Genomic DNA, 23,699 nt, shown 5'->3' with positions numbered 1-23,699 from the left:
CAAACAGTAATGCTTCTGAACATTTCAGGTTTTTTGGGAGTCAGTATGAACTGAATGAAAGCCATAAAACAAACTTCTTTCTATCAAAGACGACTAAATGATGGGACTGATCAACAAAGTAGTGCATTTATGCAACCTGTTTCTTGAAGCTGCTTTGTTTATCTTCCTTCTAACAGATTTATTTTGCAGTTCAGTTTTACAGGACAAATATGACATGAGGAAAAGGTTTTATAGTTATCTGTCAAGGCCTCTAGCAGGGGTTTGTATACTTTTAAAAGCTCCTGTAAATATATGTCTGTTTTATTACACTGACTAAAACTATCAAGCACAACGTGTACGAAGACATAAAAATGTTGAAAACCACAGATTGAACTAAGTTTTAAAACTAACACAGACTGACAAAGCCACTTCGTCTGTGCAGTAGCTAATGAGTTGGCTCATTTATTAAGTCCTCCAGCAGGAAAGCACCATGCAGAAGCACGGTGGACAAAAGCTTTTAGAGCACTAGACTACTAGAGTCTGACATTAAAATACGGCAAAGCACTTTGGATTTGGTAGCAGAAGAGCCTTTGTGCGGCGAGCTGATAACCACTTATGCAGATTTCGGAGAGCGGGTCAGGAGAGCATGATACAGCTCCGTGTATTTGTTAACACTGAATAATGGGAGCAGGTAAACTTTGGAGAGAGCTGTAATCTCCACTATTTTTAGGTGAGAGTAGTTTTCCGCTTCGGCGCTTGCATGCTGTTTTGCAGAAAAGCAGGTGTTGACATTTTTGAGAAAGAATCCGAAAACAATTTTTTTTAAATTAAAAAAGCAGTGTTTATTTACATGAAACTTGAATATTCTGCTCCATTGAGGAGGCTGATTAAATATCTTACAATTATTGAGATAAATTACATTAGTTCTGTTTATAAATTTAAGGTATTGTCATACAAACATCGATCTATTCTGCTCACAATAGAACACTCAGGCATGGCTTCTTTCAACATCGTTTATTATTTACTTCCATCCATCCTCTTTGACCTGCTTCCCTGTTCGTCCTGAAAGAAAAGCATCTCCACAGCATAATGCTGCCACCACCATGCTTCAACTGGTAATTACACTAAAGGGTGTTAGTTTTCTGTCAAACATAGTATTTTGCCTGTTGACCAAAACCAAACTGGGGTTGTCCTTTGTATACAGAAAAACGTCAGCAGGTGCACATCTCTCTTCTCTCTGCTTCCTATTCACTTTGCAGTCTTCTTCCACATCCAGACAAATTAACTTCAGTCGCAACTTGGTATTATAAGAGTTGGACCGACTGCAGTGCATGCTAGTCATAATTATGACTGTCGGAGAGAAGAGACGTGCATAAGGTTCAGCATCTCTCCCCTGTTAATAAATGTTACTCAACAGGACTGAGCTCTGGGGCAAACAGAGCACCAAAAAAAAGTGTTTATTGACAGATTTTAATTGGTATCTAATAGTTGTTTGATGTGCAGCAGTGAATGGATCCATTCACAGAGTCACACTGAGTGCTTTCTTGCATCCAACACCAGGAGTGTCGTCGCTGCCAAGCCGTCACAGGTGCAGGATGTGGAGCGGCGGCGGCGGAGTTTTTGGCTCGTCCCAAAGACAGCTTTCATTTCATTTCCTCGAGGCAGGTGCTGTGAGGTTTCCTGTTTCTCTTGGTCAGTGAGGGATGGTTTTTGTCTTCATTTGCCAGCTAGTGTGGTCTGTTTGTAGTGCTGGATTCCGCCATTTCGACTGAGTGTTAGAGAGAGATATGAAAGGGTTGGAAGGAAAGAAATCCGCTTGGAACAACTGCTGCTCTTCCGCTTTGCTTAAGTGGTTATGTTTCTAAAGCAAAACTTCTCTGTACTATTTCATATTTAGCCTTTGATGTATTTATTTACTCAGTGCTGTCTTGTTGGAGAATAATAAAAGAGAGGTAAGCATTAAACGGAAAAAAAAACTTGTACTGTTATAAAATATAAAGCCCTACCACCAGATGTCCAAGTGAAGATGAAATACAAATCTTACACTAAAGGCTATAAATTGGCCAAATATGGTTGTTGTCCGACAGGAAATAGTCTGGCTAAACAGCTGTGCACAAGGAGGCAGATCAAGAGAAAGCAGGAACAGAGAGCGGTGCGGAGGAGAGAGGAAAGAGATGTAGTCTTTGAGAAAATTAGCACTTCTCTGAATAACCACTGCGAACTGTAATTTTTTATGACGACGCGTGGGTGCGGTGCCAGAGGATTACAGTCTGCGTGTGGCAGAGAGAGAGAGATGAATTGCAGGTCCCAGTCTCTTCCAAAGGCGGCAGCAGAAGGACAAATTGACACAAGGGCTTTTGCGTGATTCTCCCCTTTATCAAGGTGCGGCCATGTTGGACCAGAGGCAGGTTTTCACAGACATTTCATATCCGAAGGAGCTTCATGTTCTTCCTACCACGAGTAAAGACAGGGTGGGGTTTATGAGCCACACTTGCTCATAAAAGAGACTATTTCTCTGGATTTTAGGAAGATGCTCAAGAACATTTTGGTGTCAATCAGTCAGTCAATTTGTCTTTATTTATGGAGCACTTTTCTTACACAAGGAGGGCACCACTAAGTGTTTTATGTAAGACTGAAACAGAAAGCAAAGACAAACAAACCACAAAACAACAAAGAAGAAAACATTATGAGCTAAACAACGGCAAGGCATGGAAAAAACATTCACAGGAATGTGTGATTAACAGATATAGTCAGACGTGGTTCACAGAATTTTGAGAGTGGGAAGAATGACATAATAAATAATTAAAACAGGAATAAAGAAGTACACGCGTATTGAAAAGAAACAAAAATAATTTTATTAAACTAAAACCAACTGATTGAAAAATGTAGTGAGCTGCTTAAAATCAACACAGTGAGTTCAGCGAAAAGTGCAAAAAAATCTTTTTCAGGTATTTAATAAACTCGGTCAGTTCTAATGTTGTTCTTAACAGGAAAATGTTGACAGCTTCCTTTTGACCATGGAGTCGGTCTTTCTCTCTGCAGAGGAGTTGAAGCGTCTTGCTGTGTTGTTCTCTAGGGATGACAGGATGGAGCGAGAGATGAATAGATGGATGTGGGTGTTGGATTTAGACCTATCCCCATTACAACCCAGCAGGGGTTGTAATGGGATGGAATCTTATAGGACTGGGAAAGTATTTCACATTTACTTAACTTCCTCAAAATGAAGTTATCTGTGGATATTAGTAGCTGTTCCTTAGATGAGGACAGTAGTAAAAAAGTGATTTGGCTAACACAATAAAAGCATCTCTTAAATATGAATGATTTTAAAAAGTCATTACTAGCACCTTGTAACCATTTATAAAATGTAAATGGTGGACAACGCAAAAACAAAATCTCTCACAACCCACAGTCACTTTTTCCATATTTCTCTCTCTCTCTCTCTCTTCTTTATTTAACACAGCCATGAAGTCGGACCGCAAACGTCTCAAGGCGGAGAAGGCCGACCTGGTGAACCAGATGCAGCAGCTTTATGCCACGCTAGAGAGCCGGGAGGAGCAGCTTCGGGACTTCATACGCAACTACGAGCAGCACAGGAAAGTATGGCCTGCTCATAGACTCGTGTGGCACATTTGGCTGACAAACGTACATGCCTGGAACTTTTGCTGTTGTGCTCATTGGCTTGGCATTGCACAAAAACACCTCATAGGTAAAGATGATCAATATCATCTTCATCTGTGAAGCTTTGACAGTTAAATCAGTGAGTCCTTACTCTGTGAATATTTGAGTGGAGTGTCGGTGATGCTCTTATTTCTGTTATTTTGCCTAATAAAACCAGTTAAACATGTAGAGTGACAAGACAATTCTAGTTGCTTTTTTCCACATCTGAATCATGTGGTAGGGCTTTATATGTGAACCAATCCATCAGGATCTGTGTGTCTGCTAGGAGAGCGAGGATGCAGTAAAGGCTCTGGCCAAGGAGAAAGACCTCCTGGAGAGGGAGAAGTGGGATCTGAGACGGCAGACCAAGGAGGCCACGGAGCACACAGGGATGCTGCGCTCCCAGCTCGACCTCAAGGAGAACCGCATCAAGGAGCTGGAGGCTGAACTTGCCATGGTGAGACAGAGGAGCAGGCATGAGGGGGCTTGTTTAACAGAAAGATGCACTCAGGATGAGGCAGTGAAATCTATAGTGGAGTGACAAACTAAATACAACAAGTTTAAATAAAAGAAAATGTTTATTTTACTAGGATTTTCTAGAGAACATAGTCATGCTATATTAGATGCAGAAATATTGTTTGCATTTAGGCATTTGTTATATAAATAAAGAGTAGCAAGAAGCCAGATTCTAGTTAGCTTTACCAAATTAGACTCTTTTTTTCCTACTACATTCTTCCACAGCTGAATTTATGAGTTGAATTGACTTAAGACTAATAAAATTGCCTGAGAACCCGAGTCAATATTTTAGTATAATTTATAGGAACTTAAACTCTTAGCTCTCTAGCTTCTGTTAGTAGCTTTTTTTTGCTCTTATCTACAAAATGAAAACAGATTATTCCATGATTTCAATGTGAAGTAGAGAGGGGTCTTAGGCTTCTCCATCATATCAGTGCAGGAAAAAAACAAACACATTGCTGTCCCTCCCCAACCTGCTGCTGTACGCCACCTACTAAAACAAGGATATGTATTTCTATGACACTTTTCTTTCACTTAACAGAATCAATTGCTTATTTTTTTTATGATTAGGTCTCTTTAAAAAGGCTATAAAAACTGTTTATGTCATACCTGTAATGAGCAATATGCTTCATAAAATTAGCAGCAACATGATTGTTGCTTTTCTGTTTTCATTACGGTGAGGTCATGTTGTTCAGTTTTGCTGTAATTCATTTTCTTAAATCTTACAACAGTCCATGCCAAGAAGTACGGAAGTGGATTAGGGCCACTGAAAAGAGAAAGGGGGAAAAAAAAGACCTTAATGTGAGATTTCTGACTTTTTTTATCAGAATTCAGAGGGGTTTTTTTTAAGTGGCCCTAATCCTTTTTCATACAAGAGATTTATTTTTTATAGGAAGTGTGATCAATAGAAACAAAAAGAAATGGAAGCAAATCATTTAATTACTTTTACCACTACATTATGTTTTGCTTATTAAGATTTGTATTTCATAGTGTTAGTATTTATATACTAAATGATTATACTAAAAGAAAATACTAAAGAAGTGCTAGAGTGCTGTGTATAGTCTGTCACATACAGTGTTTTACTTAAAACATTTGATTAAAACAAAAACAAAAAAAGTTGTTTAAATTTGCAACACAGCGATTCCTCATGTCTCCAACCCCCCAGATGAGTAACTGTGTCAATCAGAGAATGGAGTTCCGGGTGTTTGAGCGGCTTGTGGACAGGGACTACTCTCCTAGGGTCACGGCGGTAAGACAGGCCCACAGTTTGAAAATAAATTTCACCTGTTTTGATCCCAACTCTCCCTGGAAATCTCCCCTACCTGTCACCCAGTTTTGATTTTCTGGGAAGCATTCCACCTCAGATGCACGTTTCTTTTTTCTTTTTTTTCTTTTTTATGTAATCCCCCAGCCTGCCCTTGTCTGACCCCAGTGATCCTAACATGGGAAATGCCACAGATTAGAACAGTGATCAACCTGAATGCTATAAGACTCATCTGTATTCTGACACCTAAATGCGCTGAACATTTTTGAGTGTATCCAGTTTTGCATGTCAAAAAAAAAAAGTGACTGATAATTGTTTGACTACCACTAAAGTAGATGTGATTGCGGTGAAGCTGATTGTGGTGGTGAATTGTGGCCTGCCGTGCTCGGCATGATAATAAGATTTGAACAATAACAATATTTGAAGCGATTTTTAAACAGCAACGTGTCACAGCTAATCAGAAAACACAGGCTGGTGGGGGAAAAAATGAAAGAATATTTGTTTCTTCTGAGCATATTTTGGGGTGAAAAACATATCTTCTAAGGCTGCAGAAGCTCATTGTTGTGTGTGAAAAGAAGCCTCAAAGCAAATGTATTCATTAAAGTTATAGAAAGACTTAATTGTTTTTCATTTCCTTAGTTATTTTGCACAACACCAACCCTCCAGCTTCCCCCTCTTAGCAGCAAATGCCTCATGCCTCTTATCAGTATTCTTCCCCCCTTTTTAAAAAAAAAAAATTTTTATTGAATAACTTTGTCAGCACTCCCAGGAGTGAGAGTGAGAGATTTTGTGCACTGCAAAAACAGAATGAGAAAACAGACAGATTATTACAGACACAAAAGCAACATGACGAGCCGGAAGGCAAGCTCACATATCTGTGTGCACTAACACGTTGCAGCTTTCTGGATGCATAACATGTCTGCGAGTAAAACAGGGCGCAAAAATAGTAATAACGGGAGCCAGGGAAGCAGCATCATGCTCAGAAACAAGCGTGGTGAAAAGACCCTGTGCAGCATGAACATGTGTGTGTGTCTGTTTATCTCCTTAAGGCCAAACAGTCACTAGCCACGCTGACAAAGGATGTGCCCAAGCGCCACTCATTGGCCATGCCCACGGAGGCGGTCGTCAATGGCAACAACCAGGAGTGGGTGATGCAGGCGGATCTTCCCCTGACTGCTGCCATCAGGCAAAGTCAGCAGACCCTCTACGTCCACACAGGCCATCCCACTGACAGACAAGGTAGGCCAACACGAGGGCAGATTGCCTCGTAACATGTTGAGATTGTGGCCCCATTGCTTACAAACTGCATGCTCACGTGAAGCTGGTCTCTACGCATTAAATCGCGCCATCTGCTAAATATTATGATGTTCCAGCTGTATTATGTCATGCGCTTTATTTCCTCTGAAGTGGCAGCCAAGGATAAGTTGCATGTGAAATGCATGTGGTCAGTCCTAAATGGAATACTTGTTTGAATTTTTATGTTGACATTTTTCAGGTTTCATCTTTGTCAGAGTCGAAAAAGAAACAAGATCTCATATGACTTGCAAGCATTAGTCTAAAAGGAATGGCGAAGCTATGTTACTTATGTTACTACACACAAATTCTGATGTTTTTGGAAAGCCGTACGGGCTTTGCCAAACAATGGTTTCCGACATTAAAAAAAGCATAGAAAAAAGCAATAAAGTAGAGAAAACGCTGCATAAATTAGCCTTGCAGCTGTACAAAACCCTTAAAATGCATTGTTTTAAATGGCAGCCGTAGATCCACACACCAGTTGCTAACTAATTGGGGACATCTGGAGGAAGTCGCGGACGAACGCAAGAAGACAGGGAAGATGTGGGAACAGTCACGAACTCCAAATTGCATTGCAATTGGCTGTACTTTATGTATCAGTCTCATTGGTTCGGGCACACGCTCTCTAAACCTCTGTGAAGCTGTTTCCCTGTTGCTTAGCAACTGCAGCTGGTTAGAAAAATATACCCTCTTTTTCTGCCTCCATTTATCTGTAGGCTAATTTTTATTCTGTGGTGTTGTACTAATATTGAGGGTCCACCATATTTTATTTTATTTTTTTTCCCCCTCATTTTGTACCGTTGGTGCCCCAAACTCCCGAGACAAAGGTAAGCCTGTCCTCTCTCCCCTCTTGTCCCGTTTAGTGGCTGCGGTGCGAGTGAGCCCCATCCACTCGCGTCAGCCCTCCATCATCTCTGACGCCTCTGCAGTGGAGGGAGATCGGTCGTCTACACCCAGCGACATAAACTCGCCACGTCACCGGACTCACTCCCTCTGCAATGTAAGAGCTGCCCGCCTCTGCGCCCTCCCAAGTAATCACCTGTTCTGCTCTCGTAGTAACTGCTGACTGCTCCACTGCCTGGCCGCTGTTGTTTCCCCCTCGCCATCCTTTTGGCTGAGTTCACATTTGCCCCATGCATTTCTGTTGTGCACTCACTCTGGAGACGTGATATGAATTTTTTGTGGTGATTTAAAAACAAAAACACAAGAACTAATTGGGTAGCAAATAGGTGCATGCCCAACAGCATGAAAAGTTTCATCTCTCCTTTCTGTTGTGATCTCTTTTGGTATTTTTTTGCACCTCTTCTGCTCTTGTAACACACCTTTTCTGTGGTCGTCAGTTCAGTTATTTTCCTCTCGTTCCTCCTGCAGTCCCTAGAAGATCTGGAGGAGGCGAAGCGTAAGAAAAAGAAAGAGAAGATGGGGCTCGGCTCGCTGTCGCGTGTCTTTGCCCGGGGAAAGCAACGCAAGTCTCTGGACCCCGGTTTGTTTGATGGTACTTCCACACCCGATTATTACATAGAAGAGGATGCAGACTGGTAAAAGCACAGCTCTCTGAGTGAACCCACCTGTGGACCATGATGCATTTAATGTGTGAGAGGATGGATGCTGGAGTGTATAGATATAATATAATACATGCACCTGTTTAGCCCCATCAGAAGGGGGATAATTGTACGTGTGTGTGTATGTGCGTGTCGGCGTGCATATGCGTGGTTAGGCCAACGGTCAGAGGCCGAGTCAGGAGCCAGAGGCGCGTCTTGCTTCGCCGAAGTGTAACTCTTATTGAACATATTGCACCTGTATGTATGTACACTTCTGTAAATAGAAACACAGCAACAATGTTGACTTGCTCTGTTAAAGCTGTGTTACTGGATCTTCTTCTTGACTTTTTGTTTTCAAAAAGCTGGAAACTTGAAGGACTGCTGTATCTGTAAATAACAACGGTTGTTGTGTACTCTGTGCTTGTAAATGTCTCCATGTTCCGATTAACTTTTGTTCTTTTTGACACAAATTCCCTTCACAAGTCAAAGCTCCTTTGTTTTTGTTTTCTTTTGTCCTGCCTGGTCCTCCCCTCCCTTTTCACACAGCCATGATGAGAACAGTTTCCTGTAGGCAACATGCAGACTCCTCAGTTCCAACAACAATTCGATTATTATTTATCGCATTCCTCAGAAAACGAAAACTGAACAGGGGCTCTAACCGCTGAGCACGGGGTCAGCTTTTTACGCTGACCCATTTGTTCCACAGCATAATGAAGCCAAACAGGAAATGCAAAAAACCCCCCCAAAAACATGATTTCTATCTGCTAAGATAGAACGTACAGTGCCTTGTCAAGGTATTCATACCCCTTGATTTTTTTCTTTTCTCCACGTTTTTGCAAAATAACTAATTATTTAATTCCATCCTATTGATGCTCTGGTTGTATATCTAGATATAAAAAGATTTATTCTATATCCATAGCAGATTTTTACTCCAGGATTGCTCCATCCATGTTTCTATCAATTCTAACCAGCTTCCCACAAATCATGATACTGCCACCACTGTGTTTTACCAATGGGGTTAGGCCAAAACGTTACATTCTGTTTTCACCTGACCAGAGATCATGCTGTACGAGCCTAACTGAGAGCTCATAAAATAGAATCGAGGGCAGATCGAGTTGATGTAAAATTGGCTTATTCCTGTCTTTTCACAATGCCTTTCTCCTTGTCTGTCTTTCTTTGAGGTCAGATTTGTTAAGTGAACAGCTAAGAGTTTTCTGTTTTTGTCCCATCTGAGATGTGGATCTATGTAGCTCCTTCTAAGTTTTAAGTAGGCATCTTAGCTGCTTCTCTCATGAGCCAGAATGCATTGATAAAACTCCTTAACAAACTAATATCAAAGATATTAACAAATAGCTGTCGCTGCATTTGATAAGTACTTCTTAAAGTTAAATAATATTGAACATCTTTTCATGTTGTTCAGTCCCTCTGGGATTTCACATTTGTGATTCGTTTTGCAATCAAAATCACTGATTATGTGGACCTAACGAGGAAGTTTGCAATAATTACATTTATATACGACGTAAATTATGACTTTGTTAATCATCACATCGATCACAGACTAACTAATAATTTGACATCACATGAGGCTGAGGCAACAGTGTTGTAAAAGTAAGTAATACTGCCCCTTACAGGAGAAAGTTGCCAATATTTTTCACAATTTATGGTGGAAATTTTGAAACTAACAGTTATGCACTAGACTGACAAAAATACGGGGATCCATTAATTTTGCGTGAATTTCTGATTGCTAAAAACCAGAGGGACTAATTGATGTAATTTAGCGTCTGGAGTCTAGAGGGCCACATACAAAGCTATGGTGGGCCAGATTTGTCCCCCGAGCATTGAGTTTGACACATATGCTTTAGTAGGTATTAATGGCGTGTTTAACATCACTTTGTGATAAGCTAAAATTTTAAAAGGTATTTTTTTTTCTAATCTAACTCAGATTTAATCTGCAGCACAACTTTAACCTTGATGTGCCTGCAGTGACCCTTGATCTTTATGGTGTTGCTAAATGGTTTCTACATCATTCACTTATTTTATTTTATTTTTTTTTTTAGATCAACCATGAATGCTTCCACGGTTATGGGTTGCTCTGTGTCAGTCCATCACATAAAATCCATTGAAGTTTTGTGGCTGTGATGTGACAAAATTATCCAAACGTTCGAGGGATACTTAAGCAAGACACTGCACACACCTGAACATGTAACATGCATGCAAATAGCCTCAGACCCCCAAAGCATGCTGAGAGGGTTGTGTTGCATATGTTGTCAAGAAGGCACTTTAAAAAAAAAAAAAAAAAAAGAGAGGTCAGTTGCTGATTTCATGATGTTTGTTCATGGTTTTGTCAGATTCAAATGTATCCTTTTTGATTTTTGAACTTGACCCTTTCATTTTGTTTGCGTAATCTGTTAGGGTTTAGCAATTTAGCCTTAGTCTGCATCTCCAAGGCAACATTTCCATGTGGAAATCAATTAGGAAATTTCAAGATCAGCAAAGTTGTGAAGAAACCAACACTATTTTTAATCATTCATAGTTTTTCTCCCATTTTCTTGATCTTGCAGTTGCTCGCAGCTATCATTATGCTAATACTCCGAAAAGCTGCTGGGGTTGGATTATAGTTGAGGAGCCTGTCTAAAATTAGAAGCTAGATATAAAGCTGATGGTCAAGACTTTTGCAGACCGCTGGAAGCAAAGTTGTTTTTAATTACCATAAAAACTGGAACCACAATTAAAAGAAGCGTACATTAAACAAAAGACTCTAACACTGATGAGTGCCATCTTGGGAGGTTAGAAATCAGGTCTTAAGCATACTAATCAAGTAAAAGCATTGCTTTCTAGGTGACCCCCTGAGCTCACTAAACATTCTTCAGTTTAAGCTACTACTGGAAAAAAAAAAAAGCAATTAGCTCTGTGTTAAAGGTTAATAACATTTCTTCAAGCCGAAGAATGTCCAGAGACACAGGATTCTTTTCATCCTGGATCAAATTGGAGTCTGCACTGCCCCCACTGGAAATCTCTTCTCTCCCTGACATTAAATTATCATTAGCTGTACCAAAACCCCCCAAAAACAGTGCCAGATAGCACTGGAGCTATTTTTTAACCAGACTTTATGAGAAAAAAGGATCTTTGAAAAAGTATTTGCTGCCAGACTTTTTTTTTTTTTTACATGGCCACAGTTCAATGTTTCAGATCATCAAACAAATTTTAATATAAGACATGAAAACCTGAGTAAATGTAAAATGCAGTTTCAAATTATGATTTTAATTCGTTAAGCAACCTGCCCTTGGTTGAAAAAATAATTCCAATCTAAAACCAGCTACTAGTTGTTCCACCCTTGCCAGCAACAACTTCCATCAGGTATTTATGATAATTGACAATGAGTCTTTTACATCACTGTGGAGGAATTTAGTCCACTTTTCTTTGCAAAGGTATGTAAATCAGCCTCACTGGAGGGTTTTAAATAGCCTACTCTAAGTCATTACCAAAGCCTATAATGCAGATTTAATTCCAAACTTTGACTCAAAGATCTTAATTTTTTTTAATGATTCAGAGGCGGATTAGCTAGTGTGCTAGAGTTGAGATATGGAGCCTTGTGAAGCTTCATGACTCAAGCAAGATTGAGTTTTAAGACAATAACATATGACTGGACATTCTCACATGCTTGATTATCTGAAACATTTAGGCATGACAAAAGCCGAAAATAATATGTAGGAAATTCAAAGATAAACCATCACATATTCGGCTGTATTTATAGGAACAACTCAACCAGTTAAGGTGTTCATTATCAAATAATACATAGGAAAACACAGGCTACTTTTATGCTTTCATTTAGCCAGTTTTTACCTGCTGACGGGGAAACTACATATCAAATGCAGCATTGTATGATTTCATATTCTGAGCCACGGTGTGTTTTTATTCTGCCACAGATATTTTACTTTTTGTAAATGAGATAGCATTACAGAAATGAGATGAATATTATTGTTATTATTATTGAAGAGTTTTATTTAAAGTCAGAGATGTAGGCCTCAGTGTGGAACTGAGATATTTAGAAGTAGATAGTAGCAACTTTTTAAAGCATGGCAACGACGTTACGCTAAAAAAACAAACAAATAAAAAAAATAAATAAGATTATTTTAAAATAAAATAAGTGATAATGATTTCTATGTGGCTGTCCTCTCTTTTCCTGTGTTTGTGTTGTTTAAGTGTTTTTGTGGTTGTATGTTGTTACTTCTGATTTGTCCCTTTTTTCACGTGGGGGAGCTGCAGTGTGCAGCCTTCAAATGGCCTTTTTTTCTCTGTTTCCCTCTCTCCTTTCTTCAGTCCCAGCTAAATTTTTTCCTACATTTCCCACAAAGCTGCATTCGTTTTCTCAAAACAAAGGGACAAGGGAAGATAAGGCCATATCAGATCTCATGTGTGAGCGCATGGTGTCAATAATGGTGTGTACCATGTGTGCACTAACCTGTAACTCTGACCCCTTCCTGTCAAACTCCCATCCTACTCTCAACACAGTGGAGCGACCCAAGGAGCAACCAGTCACATTCAAAGAAGTTGGAGGAAAGATGATTTCTTGTTGTTTCAACAAAGAGTTGCACTGGGTTGCAAACTGTGTTGGCAGATACCTTCTAACTTTCAAACAACGTCACACACTGACCTGACTAAGCACTTCTTCAAGTTGAAGTGTAGAGTTTTTTTATATATATAGAAAAAAAGATGTAATGTGTGAAACAGAAAGTGAGTGCTGAAACATAAACAGGCTTTTGAGAGCAACAGTAAGTTTTATGATATACATTGGCCAGTTACTTTATTAGCCATATCTTGGTAGATTCTTTTTTTTGTTTCTTTAAGAGCTGTTTTTCAATTTTTTGTGACCTGGGTGAACTTGGGCTCACCAAATATGTCAAATCTAACAAAATTGGTAAAAAGAAAAGAAAGAAAGAATGGAAAAAATAACTTGTGGTAGTGTTGGTTTATGTCATATTAATTTCCAATTTTGCTGCTATAATTTTTTTAAAGATATTATTAAATGCATGAGCGGAGGCCACTGAAGGTCAGTCAGGACACTTTATACATGTCAAACAAAAGTGGTGTCAATGTTTTGTGCATTGTTTGTTTTGTTTTGGACAACAAAATATTGTTTATGCCACTATCATTTTTACATACTCTAAAGTATAGCTAACAGTTTTTCACTTTATCAGTTTTTTTCACTTTATATCCATGATGATATTCTCATATTCCACCATCAAACCAAAGGTTCTCAAAATCTATTACTGAAAAAACAAATACAAACTTAAAGGTCTCATTTTGTTTTGCCAATAGGACATGCAAAACAGCAATTATTTTATAATAATATAGACTGTATTCTGTTGCAGGCTTTAGTTTATTTGAACTGATTTATGGTGATAATATCTCACATATAGTTGATTTATTTCAGATTTTATATTGCACCCTATTTCCATCGATAAAGGTTTTTATCCCCATCTGAGTCAGATGACTCTTCTAAAATATGACTGATTATGTTCAAACCGAGGTAGCACTGTTGCCTTGCAGCAAGAAGGTCCTGGGTTCGATTCCCGGCATGGAGTTTGCATGTTCTCCCTGTGCATGCGTGGGTTCTCTCCGGGTTCTCCGGCTTCCTCCCACAGTCCAAAAACATGACTGTCAGGTTAATTGGTCTATCTAAATTCTCCTTAGGGGTGTGTGTGTGCATGGTTGTTTGTCCTGTATGTCTCTGTGTTGCCCTGCGACAGACTGGCGACCTGTCCAGGCTTTACTCCGCCTCTCGCCTGGAACGTAGCTGGAGATAGACACCAGCAACCCTCCCAACCCCATTAGCGACAAAGGGTGAACAGAAAATGGATGGATGTTTAAACCTCCGTGTCAAACCAAGTTAATAGAATGTGGTAGAGGTGCTTTCAATCAATATATTTTACCTGTATTTTTCATTTTCTAAGAATTTGTGATGCTAAGAACCTTTATTTACCGTAACTTGAGAGGAAAGCAGACAGACAGAGAAAAGGGAAAACGTTCTGCAAACGTGGGGCCATGGAGTCGAAATCGGCACGACTGTGCTGAGGAGTAATTGCCTCTAAATGTTTCATGATGTCTACCATTTAAGCACAAGCTGTATCCACAATTAGATTGTTTTTAATCTAAACAAATAACGTTTAAAATCCAGTAAATTTCAAATGATCACTCCAAGAACAGGAAACCCTGTAAGGCTTATGGTTTCCTAAACTAAGATTAGGCAAAAATAGAGGGGATTGTATTTGATCTATGCAATATAATTTTGACACTTTCATGATTTGGATCTGCTTTTCAGTCAAATCATCCATCCAGTAACAGATTTCTGATTGTCTTTTGTAAACAAATAACTCCAACAGGTTTGCTCATTGGCTTAGTTCTCTCAAGCACCATTAAATAAGCTCCATTAAGTGGGTTTTCTTTGTCAATGTGATTTTCATAGTAAAAAAAAAAAAAAAATACTTTAATTTTAAAAAACAGAATTCTCCTCAAAAAGTTGGTTTATTCAGTTTAATTTAACTCGCAAGGTATGAAATGAAAGTTTACAAAGGTCGGTCCACGCCTAAATCTTTTTTTGAGTCAACACACTGAACTCGGTACAAATTAGTAGTTTTGTGTTTGCCTATTCTTGCAGAGACACAGAAAGGAAGAAGAACGAAAATTATCAATTTTTCCTCATTGGGTTTCTTCTGTGTAAAGCTTAGAGCAAAATCTCAAGCGTTGTGACTATGACAGAGGACATTATTCAATCTGACGTCTATCTATATATCTATCTATATTTACAGATATATCTATAAATATATAATTTTTTTTTTTTTACACTGTAATAAAATGGATGTTGAATGTGCAGAGAACAACAAGGACAAAGACTCTGCATTGTCGATTATGACTGAGCTGAAAGATGGATGCTTTTATCCTATGCTCATTAGTTTCCCAGCAGCCTCACTGTTTTAGCCTTGATGGCTGTGGCTAATGTTCATTCATAGGGCGAGGCAAACAAAATAGGTGTACTGGAATGTATGGTAATAATTCAAAGATTTGCAAATGTAATACATGAGTCATGTGGCTATTTTTGCTGCTACACACTTCCTGTGTACATCAAATACAAGAAAGCAAAGCATAATGAACTGTGAGGATGTCGCCACCTGCTGCTAGAGTAAGGGAAATGCTTTCATTAGCGTTTATTTTTTGCCTCCTGAAAACATCATTTATTGATAAAATGTAAATGTTTGAGCCATCATAATGTTTTTTCAGATAAATGTTGCAAATCTGCAGGGGATAGCTTTTCATCCATTCAGGGTACCAGCAGGACATTGATGTAATATAAGATGCATGAGAATACTCTACACATCGCCTAACTGTAGGGTTCCTGCAGGCTTATTTATATGGATGAGTCATGTTATTTTAAAAGCTCAAACAGATGCTCCAGTTAATGGACTTTTTAAGTGAGGAGCTTGTTAATAAAAAGCTGCATCCTTGTTTCCAGTACTATAGCTGCCAAGCACATTCTTGTAACGAAAGAATTACAAGAATGTAATTACATTCTTAATTACAAACCCCTCCCAACTGGCTTTTTTTTTTTTTTTTTTACATTGGACCTTTTATTGTCGCGGTGCATTAACGCCTTTGCTCTTATCATTGCTCACTAAACTCACTGCCACCCCTGCCTCCACTCAAAACCTTCACCCACATCACCCATCTGAACCTCATCCCTTCACCCACCCAGACTCAGACAGCCTCTACAGCTCCACCCGCCTCAGCCTGTCAGACGGGTCAGAGGACCAACTGGATCGCCTCCAGCAAGTGGAGCTGGCCAGGATGACGCCCATGTCTCAGTGGAGGGCTGGCACCGTTCAGGCCTGGCTGGAGGTTGTCATGGCAATGCCTATGTACATACGCACCTGCTCGGAAAATGTCAAGAGCGGAAAGGTAACGCCAGCTGCATTCAGCGTGGGTTTCATCTCAAGCTTCCAAGCAGGAGTTGTAGTAACAGGTCCGTTCTAACATTTTCCAGGTCTTACTGGGACTAACGGATGAAGACCTGGAGCTGGGTTTGGGCGTCAACAGTTTAATGCACCGCCGGAAACTTCGCCTGGCCATAGAGGATTACAGAGAGGCTGAGAATGGCAAAGAGTGAGGAAGGCCTAAAAACAGCTTCATTGGAGACACTGATCATTATAAGACATGGCAGTGTGTGTATAGAGGGCCATCTGTTGGTCATTTGAAGTAAAAAACAGCCTTCCATCTCAAAAGCCAAAGCATACTTTTAAAAATAAATTAGAGTTGAAATTTTGCTTTTGCAGAGTGAGGCAGTTCAGACCCATTTGATATTTTACATAAAATTTACTACAATAGTACTGTGGTAATTTATCCGCTATTTTATGTCACTTTTAAGCTGGTTGAAATATCAGGTATCTAGAATTACAGTGATGGGCTTTTAAATAAAAGTCAAAGCCTTTTTTTAGGTTCACTGAAGGATACTTTTAGTTTGACTTAAGTTTGTAGATTTATTCTTCTATAAGGGTTATATTTGGTAGCATTTACTTTTTATAAAGTTATTTTTTTTATTTACATTCTGGATTTAATTTGATTAATTAAAAATATACCTGTCTTATGAAAGAAACAAAGTTTGCAGTTAAAGTTGGTTATAGATTTAGCAAAAAACTTAAATATTCACATCAGGTTCGGGTTTCTTTGAGTCCTAAAGGGCAATTAATGTTACCGCAAGTAAAAAAGAAGGAAAAAAGACATAAAACTAAGAAACGATCAAAGTCCTACAAATGAGGAACAATACAGTCATCCAACAACAATTATCAACATTAATAATGTAGAATAGATAAAAATCAACAAATCAAATGCCAGTGATAGTCCTGTGCTGCATTAAAAAGAAGAACAGAGGAGTGCTTGTACCTAAAACTTCTCATACAAAGAAGTCTGAGCTGTAGAAGGCAGAAACTGAAACTTGTCATGTAAATAATGAGAGCTGTCAGAAATAATGGCTTTAGTTTTCCTGATTATCTGTCTATTGAGCAGGTATTCCGAGTCCCAGAATTGTATTTATTTCTCCACTTAATGGATTTTTTTACCTGAGTTTTTGACCAGAAAAGAGAAAATATCAACACGGATTCAGTAAACTCTCAATAACTTATCGATATAAAAGTTTGAGACAAAACAGTCATTGCTCACCCTTTTACTGAGTTTTCCCAAAGCGCATGTACAAAGAAGTTAAAAACACATCAAACAGATTAAAATTTAATGGTGTCACGGGCTGCTGATAAATCCAAGCAGAATTCCCACCCTCTTCTGTTAAAAGAATGTCATTAAAAGAGCTGTGTCTGTGCTGTGCCATGATCTAAACTTTACCTGAACTTTCTCATAAAACAGACTTAGTTACAGTGTCTAGAATAAAATAATCCTTGAGAACTAATTTAACTGTAAGCTCTGCGGTTGTCATCGTAGCAATACTCCAATAAATACGTATATGTGATCCACCCTGTCGTTTCTACTTAATAGACTGTAACATCATTAAATAAATGCCATCTGTGATTTATATATTTCAATTTTCTCCACGAATAACCTTTTGTCTGTCTGTAGGCTGTCAAAGGCCGCAGATTTGGACCACCACTGGGTGGCCAAGGCCTGGTTAAGTGACGTGGGACTGCCTCAGTACTCCCAGGCTTTTCACACTCACCTGGTGGACGGGCGGATGCTGAACTCCCTGACCCGCCGTGACCTAGAACGTCATCTCAATATCACCAAGAAGTTCCATCAGGTCAGCCTGTTGCTGGGCATCGAACTGCTGCAGTCGCTCGACTTCAACAAAGAGGTGAGCAAGAAAAAAAGCTTTGGGGATGAATCTGCTTGAATGTGCTCGGAGAGAAAACAAGTGGTGGAAGCTATCAACTGGGTAAAGTGTGTTTCATGAAATAATGTCCCAGGTGCTGCAGGCTCGTCGGACACAGTGTGAGCACCAGAATGAGGATCCGCTCGTATGGACGTCTCATCGCGTCACGAAATGGATTAAAGATATTGACCTCAAGGTGAGGCAGCACAAAATAGACAGTATTCTTAAGTCTAAATGGTCAGAAAGAGTCAAGCAAACCCACTAGGGAAATCATTTAAAATAAATAATTTGGACCAAACCAATGGTCAAAAGGTAAAGAGGTACAAAGCAAAGTGCATAAAACACATTACTTATCAAAATGAAATGAAGGAAAACAACATATTTTGAATCCAAATACAATTTAGTAAAGAGTCTTAGAAAGATATCTTCTACACAGTTTAATAAAGAAGAAGAACACTGTGGTCAACAGCAGAAAATGCAGCTGTTGAATATAAAAGTATATTACCAAAAGGATGTTGTTTTTTAGTTTGGTACATTTCCTGCAAGTTTTCTCTTTCTTTAACAGTCTTTGATATGAGATAATGAGACCATAAAACTGATTGAAGGAAGGAAGCAGTGATGGTAAACGCTCAAGGTAGATATTCCTTATCGAAGTAAAATTTGTTTCGTCATAGGGTTAGATAAACTAGGGTAGTTTTTTCACAGTGAGATAAGAAGCAGACTGAAAACGGCCTTTGTTACCCTACCTTAAATAGCCATGGCACCTGTCAGATCACATCCTCCTTGTTGTTGCTGCTGGACAAGCATTTCCTGTAACACTGACTACAGTCACAAATAAGGATGTCTGATCTGGCATTGTATGAAGACCTGGAAGTTTATATTTATCCTGAATAATACTGACTTCATTTTACATTGAGGTAAGTCAATGGAAGATCTTTTTCCTTCCGTCGATAAACACAGGAATAAAAAGATAATTAAGAGTCTGTTGTGTTTTGTTTTTTAATCTTTGTTACCAGGAATACGCTGACAGCCTCCTCAGTAGTGGAGTTCATGGAGCTGTTATGATGCTTGACCCGTCTTTCAACACTGACTCAATGGCTACAGCACTGGGAATTCCCAGCAACAAACACATGGTCCGGCGACATCTTGATGAGGAGATGATGGCACTGATTGGCTCAGCCAGGTGGGCGCAAATGTTCATGTTCAGCATGTGCAGGCTGCAGAAAAATGAACAATGTTAGAGTTACAGAGAACATGATGCATCCTGTCTTGACTGGTGATCTAATAATATCAAGAATATATTAAACCAGTCAAAAAGGAATATTTGTTTAACTAAATATTACCCATGGGTTGTTTTTTCACTCAGTTGCTATATAAGAAACGTTAATATAACATCCAATACAATTTTTCAATTCATTTGTAAATGCTTCACAAAGGCGAATTATGCCCTCTCCAAATGCTGCTTGTATTAACCTTCTTTCTTTTTCTGTTTCCCTGTAGAGCAAATACACAGCAAAGCTATGATCTTTCAGGTGCGGTAACGCCACCTACGCTGCTCCGGCAGAACTCTCTGACCAGACCTCCCAGCTCTAACACCCGACACACAGATGACGAGGGTTCTTTAAGAAGGAGGGCGGTGAAGGTATATATATCTCAGAAACAAAATAGCTTCTCTCAACTTCAACCTTTGCTACGCAGCTTACATCTTGAGTTAACTGCAGATATTTTTTTGTTCATTACTGTAGCAATAAATAGAATGTAAATCTACCAAAATATATGTCTCTGTATGTATTTGCAGTGATGAGGTTTTAATGTTTCAGCCTCCAATAGGGCTCAGCCCCAAAAAGCGGGGTGGGCGGGACCTGAGTTGCCATAGCAGTTTTGGCTCCTTACCACTGGAAGTTCGAGATCACACTCCCTCCAGATCCGAAGGAAGCCCAATCCGAGGATACTCAAGCATCGAGATCACAAACGTGTGATGGCAATAGAGCTGAAAATGCAGTGAATACTCTGCTACATATACAGGACAGATTGCACTTTGAATAAAAGAGTATGTTTTTTTTCTTGATTTAAGTAAATTGTGCACAAGCAATTATTTGCTGGTTTGGACTGTCACTTTTTCTTTTGCTCTAATGTCAGAGAACTGACAGACTTATTTTTCTATTATGTGTATTAATGTTTCTTGGTGGTTTGCTTATGTTGACTAACACTTACAGTCAAACCGATTATTCTACCCAAAGAATTGACTCTTTGTATTATACAGGCTACTTAAAGATTAAAAAAAGAAAAGGATTACAGTGTTAAATGCTCTTGTTTCATCCTGTTCTCTCCATTGTGACACCTTCTTAATGTGGTGGACAGTTGAGAAAAATCTAAATAAAATTTATAAGTTTTTATGTGTAAAATTTTTTATGTACAATCACACCATTGTGTCTGAAGAAATGTAGCACCTCCTTTGGAGATCTATCCCGTGCAGTAAATATTACAATGCCAACAAAAGATGTGTGCTGTAATAAAATGAAATGAAAGTTTTGAAAATGAAAGGATAAAGAATGCTTGTGATCAAATAAAGATCATAATTCAAATACATCTGGACCAGTGAAAGTAATTTTTCAAATAATACAAAAAAAAACAGATGTTTCTCAAAGACACAATGAGATGAAACTATATTTCCCTTGCAATGTTATTGATGACGTAATATTGTCCTTCAGATGATGGGAGATTAAACAGGATGGGACCATCATCTGTTATTGTTTGACAACCAAGAGGCAGGAGGAGTTAACAAAGAAATCGAAAATTTTGTTTAAGCTAAAGCTTTTGAATTTTGACAATGAGTAATTAAAAGAGTACTTGACCTTAAACACTATTTATCTGGTATTACATCTTTGAAGATCTTTCACATTGTAGGTCACAATGTGAAAGATAAAGAGAGTATCTTATATACTTAATGATAAAGAGAGTATCTTATAAATGAGTTCCAGAGCACTCACATTTTCTCCAACACTACTTTTTTAATCTGAATGTTGTTGATACATTTGTTTTTCTGGTAGCTCACAAGAAGTGGTACTTCCCAAACTCAAAAAAGCCTTCAGTGCTGTACAAAATTCACTTGGTAACTTGTAATCTGCTTTGAATCCAGTCACATTCAATTTTTAAACTCAAGATCAAAGCTGATAAGTTGCATACCTATAACAATCTTGCTGGATTGGGGGTTTCTCTTAGGCTAAATATCTTTGTATTCTAATTGACAAAAGGCTCATATTTAGACCAAACAGTGGCCTTTATTTTGCAATAAATGTTGTTTCTGCAACCTTTCACCCATTTTGCTTTATGGGGAAGTTGTATGCATGCCTACGTATTTCCTTTAAGAGACTGTATATGGTTGACTTAGTATGTCATGGTACTCTGAGTTTTAAAACAAGTCTCAAAGTGCCACTATTTTGATATGAGAGTGTATATTATTCTCCTCTGTCAACCAGAAGACTAAACCAATACTATATAATAATTCATAAAGCAATTATTAGAATTCTGTATAGCTACCTGCAAAGTTATATCAACTTAAACACTCCTTATGCTCACAGAACATTTATCCTTTCCCATTGAGTCCCATTGACCTGGATTGAATTGGAGAAGTGGTCTTGTCAACATGCAGCTCTATCTGCCTGGAATTAGTCGCAGAATGTCTTAAATTTCCAAGAGCTGGTCTCTCTGAACACTTTTAAGTTCTTAAAGAACCTAGAAAGTAATACATTCTGATGCAGATGCTTCTAAAACCTGATTGTACTCTTTGTTGTACACTTTAATGTTTAAGTTTTTGTGTGCGAAACTGTCCCTGTGCTGCTGTTTGGCCATGCATCTCTTGTAATATAGATTTTTAATCTCAATGAGATTAATGTTTTCTGGTGAAATAAAGGTGAAATGAGAAATCAGTGTGATATCTTACTCTGTGATGTCTGTCCACCAGCCTGCATCCAGTGTTTCCATTGTAACCAACTGTTGTACTGGCCAATGGGTAGCTGCAGTTTCTGTTATTTCCACTATTTCTTCAGGTTTTAGCACAGATATGCTGTGAATGTCATATAACACACATTTCCTAGATCAAAAGAGGCTGCTGCAAATTCCATGTACAAATCAAGAAATGCCCTTCAAGACAAAAGCAATTATTAAACATAAAATAAGGAGTAAAACAGTGCCATAAAGGACATGCATGGTTCAATGCTCATACTCACATGTAAGATGAAATCTCCAAACTTTTCCATTACTCATCTGTTCTGTGGGATGAGTCATGGTTCACCATATTAAACGACTTGTTGTCGTTTAATATGGTGCAGTTTCTTCCTGTTACTCACAGTGACTCCACCTTTATCACAGAGAAGTTGGGTGGATGGCTATCCTCTTGGACATCAGTGGAAATTAAGGAGGAAGCTCCAACGGTGAAGCAGTCAGTGAAGAAACATAATTCCCGTTCAAGCTTTTACAACCATATCAATAAATTCACGGCATTTGATGTGACTTACTTTATGACCTCATAAAGGATAGAAACCTAATGAAGATAACGGTTATTTTGTTTAACCACCTTCTTGTGGATGTGATATAATGATCCACTTGAACATATTTAGTTTTAAGGTAACTAAATGGGAAGCTTCTGCCATTTAAATCAAGCTCGAATCCAAGTGTAATGTTTTCCTTCCCTGCCAGCAAATGTGATTACGAACTGGTGGTGATGTAGCATCAATCCAGACAAGCAGATTTAATCAGGACTCATTCACAGTGGCTGTACACGTATTGCACCTTCCTCTATGTGTGTGCGCAGTGTAACAGAGTGAACCACGGTGATGCCTGAGAGGAAGAAAGCTTCCCCAGAGCCCAGAGTAACCTCATTGAAAAGGAACAATACAACGACTTGGCAAGTGCTGGAAATATTTTTGCCATTATGCTGCGATAGACCTGGACTGTTCCCCATTCTGGCAGGTTGATGCAGCTTTTGGCATTGGAAAGGTGAAGTGTGAAGCAAAGCGGAGCATATTTTGAAGAAGTCAGCTTGAAAACACAGACGCACATCAAAAACATATCATGAAAGATAAATCATGTCATGTGACCGCCTGTGCCCAAAGCGCAATTGAGGCATGACTATAGGTATGTGGTAAATTTACAAAGAGGAAGTAAAAGTCAAGCAATGATAAAACTAGGTTTACTGGATGTAGACGTACTAAATTATTCTGTGCTGCTGATGTTAGACCTTATTGATTGTTGTCGTAAAAATGCATGAAGGACAAGGTTAATTACACTTTCCTAGAAATTTCATCATAAACTTTCAAACTATTGCAAAACTCTGCTGACATTTGAAGATGTTGTTGTTGTACTAAGCCTAGTTAACATTTTATTGTCACTACCTGAGAAACATTTTAGTACCTTTGATGACCTAGTCTGGTAGATAACAGAGGCATTATGGCATTATTTGTGATAGGATTGTTGCATAATTCTGTTCAGCGAACTTCACAGTAATGTGACAAAGTATGAGAAATTTCACCTCTGCTGTGTAACACATCTGCTAGTCATTGGATTGAAGAGACGTACTCTC

The 23,699-nt window shown here is 38.7% G+C and overlaps 2 protein-coding genes and 1 long non-coding RNA gene across 5 annotated transcripts in view; 2 read left to right on the top strand and 1 right to left on the bottom strand.

Moving 5' to 3' along the window:
• Window positions 1–12,405, top strand: part of LOC102217955 (kazrin-like) — a 131,362-nt gene extending 118,957 nt beyond the window's left edge. The window contains exons 5-10 of one of the 3 annotated variants that reach the window (XM_023330930.1): window positions 3,440–3,576; window positions 3,923–4,093; window positions 5,318–5,401; window positions 6,466–6,655; window positions 7,573–7,709; window positions 8,081–12,405. In XM_023330930.1, the coding sequence (XP_023186698.1) occupies window positions 3,440–3,576; window positions 3,923–4,093; window positions 5,318–5,401; window positions 6,466–6,655; window positions 7,573–7,709; window positions 8,081–8,251 (890 nt within the window). In that variant the 3' untranslated portion in view covers window positions 8,252–12,405. The remainder of the gene's footprint in view (window positions 1–3,439; window positions 3,577–3,922; window positions 4,094–5,317; window positions 5,402–6,465; window positions 6,656–7,572; window positions 7,710–8,080) is intronic. The other 2 variants (XM_023330940.1, XM_023330934.1) reach the window with 2 other exon arrangements.
• A 1,640-nt stretch (window positions 12,406–14,045) lies between these two features.
• Window positions 14,046–22,044, top strand: LOC111608116 (kazrin-A-like). Its single transcript, XM_023330950.1, has 7 exons — window positions 14,046–16,203; window positions 16,289–16,407; window positions 17,869–18,100; window positions 18,213–18,314; window positions 19,135–19,301; window positions 19,619–19,760; window positions 19,939–22,044. The coding sequence occupies exons 1-7, from the start codon at window positions 16,093–16,095 to the stop codon at window positions 20,095–20,097; spliced, it is 1,032 nt and encodes a 343-aa protein (XP_023186718.1). The 5' UTR covers window positions 14,046–16,092; the 3' UTR covers window positions 20,098–22,044.
• On the bottom strand, window positions 19,280–22,428 carry LOC111608120. The gene is made up of 3 exons (XR_002752549.1): window positions 22,348–22,428; window positions 22,062–22,184; window positions 19,280–19,335 (listed from the first exon to the last, which is right to left on the bottom strand). It is a non-coding gene; the product is annotated as an uncharacterized LOC111608120 (long non-coding RNA).
• Between the last annotated feature and the right edge of the window lie 1,271 nt (window positions 22,429–23,699).

The sequence above is a fragment of the Xiphophorus maculatus genome, chromosome 1 (genome assembly GCF_002775205.1).
Source record: "Xiphophorus maculatus strain JP 163 A chromosome 1, X_maculatus-5.0-male, whole genome shotgun sequence".
Taxonomy (NCBI): Eukaryota; Metazoa; Chordata; class Actinopteri; order Cyprinodontiformes; family Poeciliidae; genus Xiphophorus; species Xiphophorus maculatus.
Note: the sequence above shows the minus strand (reverse complement) of the source record. Positions and strands in the feature narration are given on the sequence as shown.

What these genes read in the sequence shown, in the direction of transcription:
- LOC111608116 (XM_023330950.1), top strand. Translation starts at nt 16,093, where the DNA reads ATGACGCCCATGTCTCAGTGGAGGGCTGGCACCGTTCAGGCCTGGCTG. An exon ending in AAAATGTCAAGAGCGGAAAG is followed by an intron (nt 16,204 to 16,288) that starts GTAACGCCAGCT and finishes AACATTTTCCAG; the next exon opens with GTCTTACTGGGACTAACGGA. An exon ending in TAAGAAGGAGGGCGGTGAAG is followed by an intron (nt 19,761 to 19,938) that starts GTATATATATCT and finishes TTAATGTTTCAG; the next exon opens with CCTCCAATAGGGCTCAGCCC.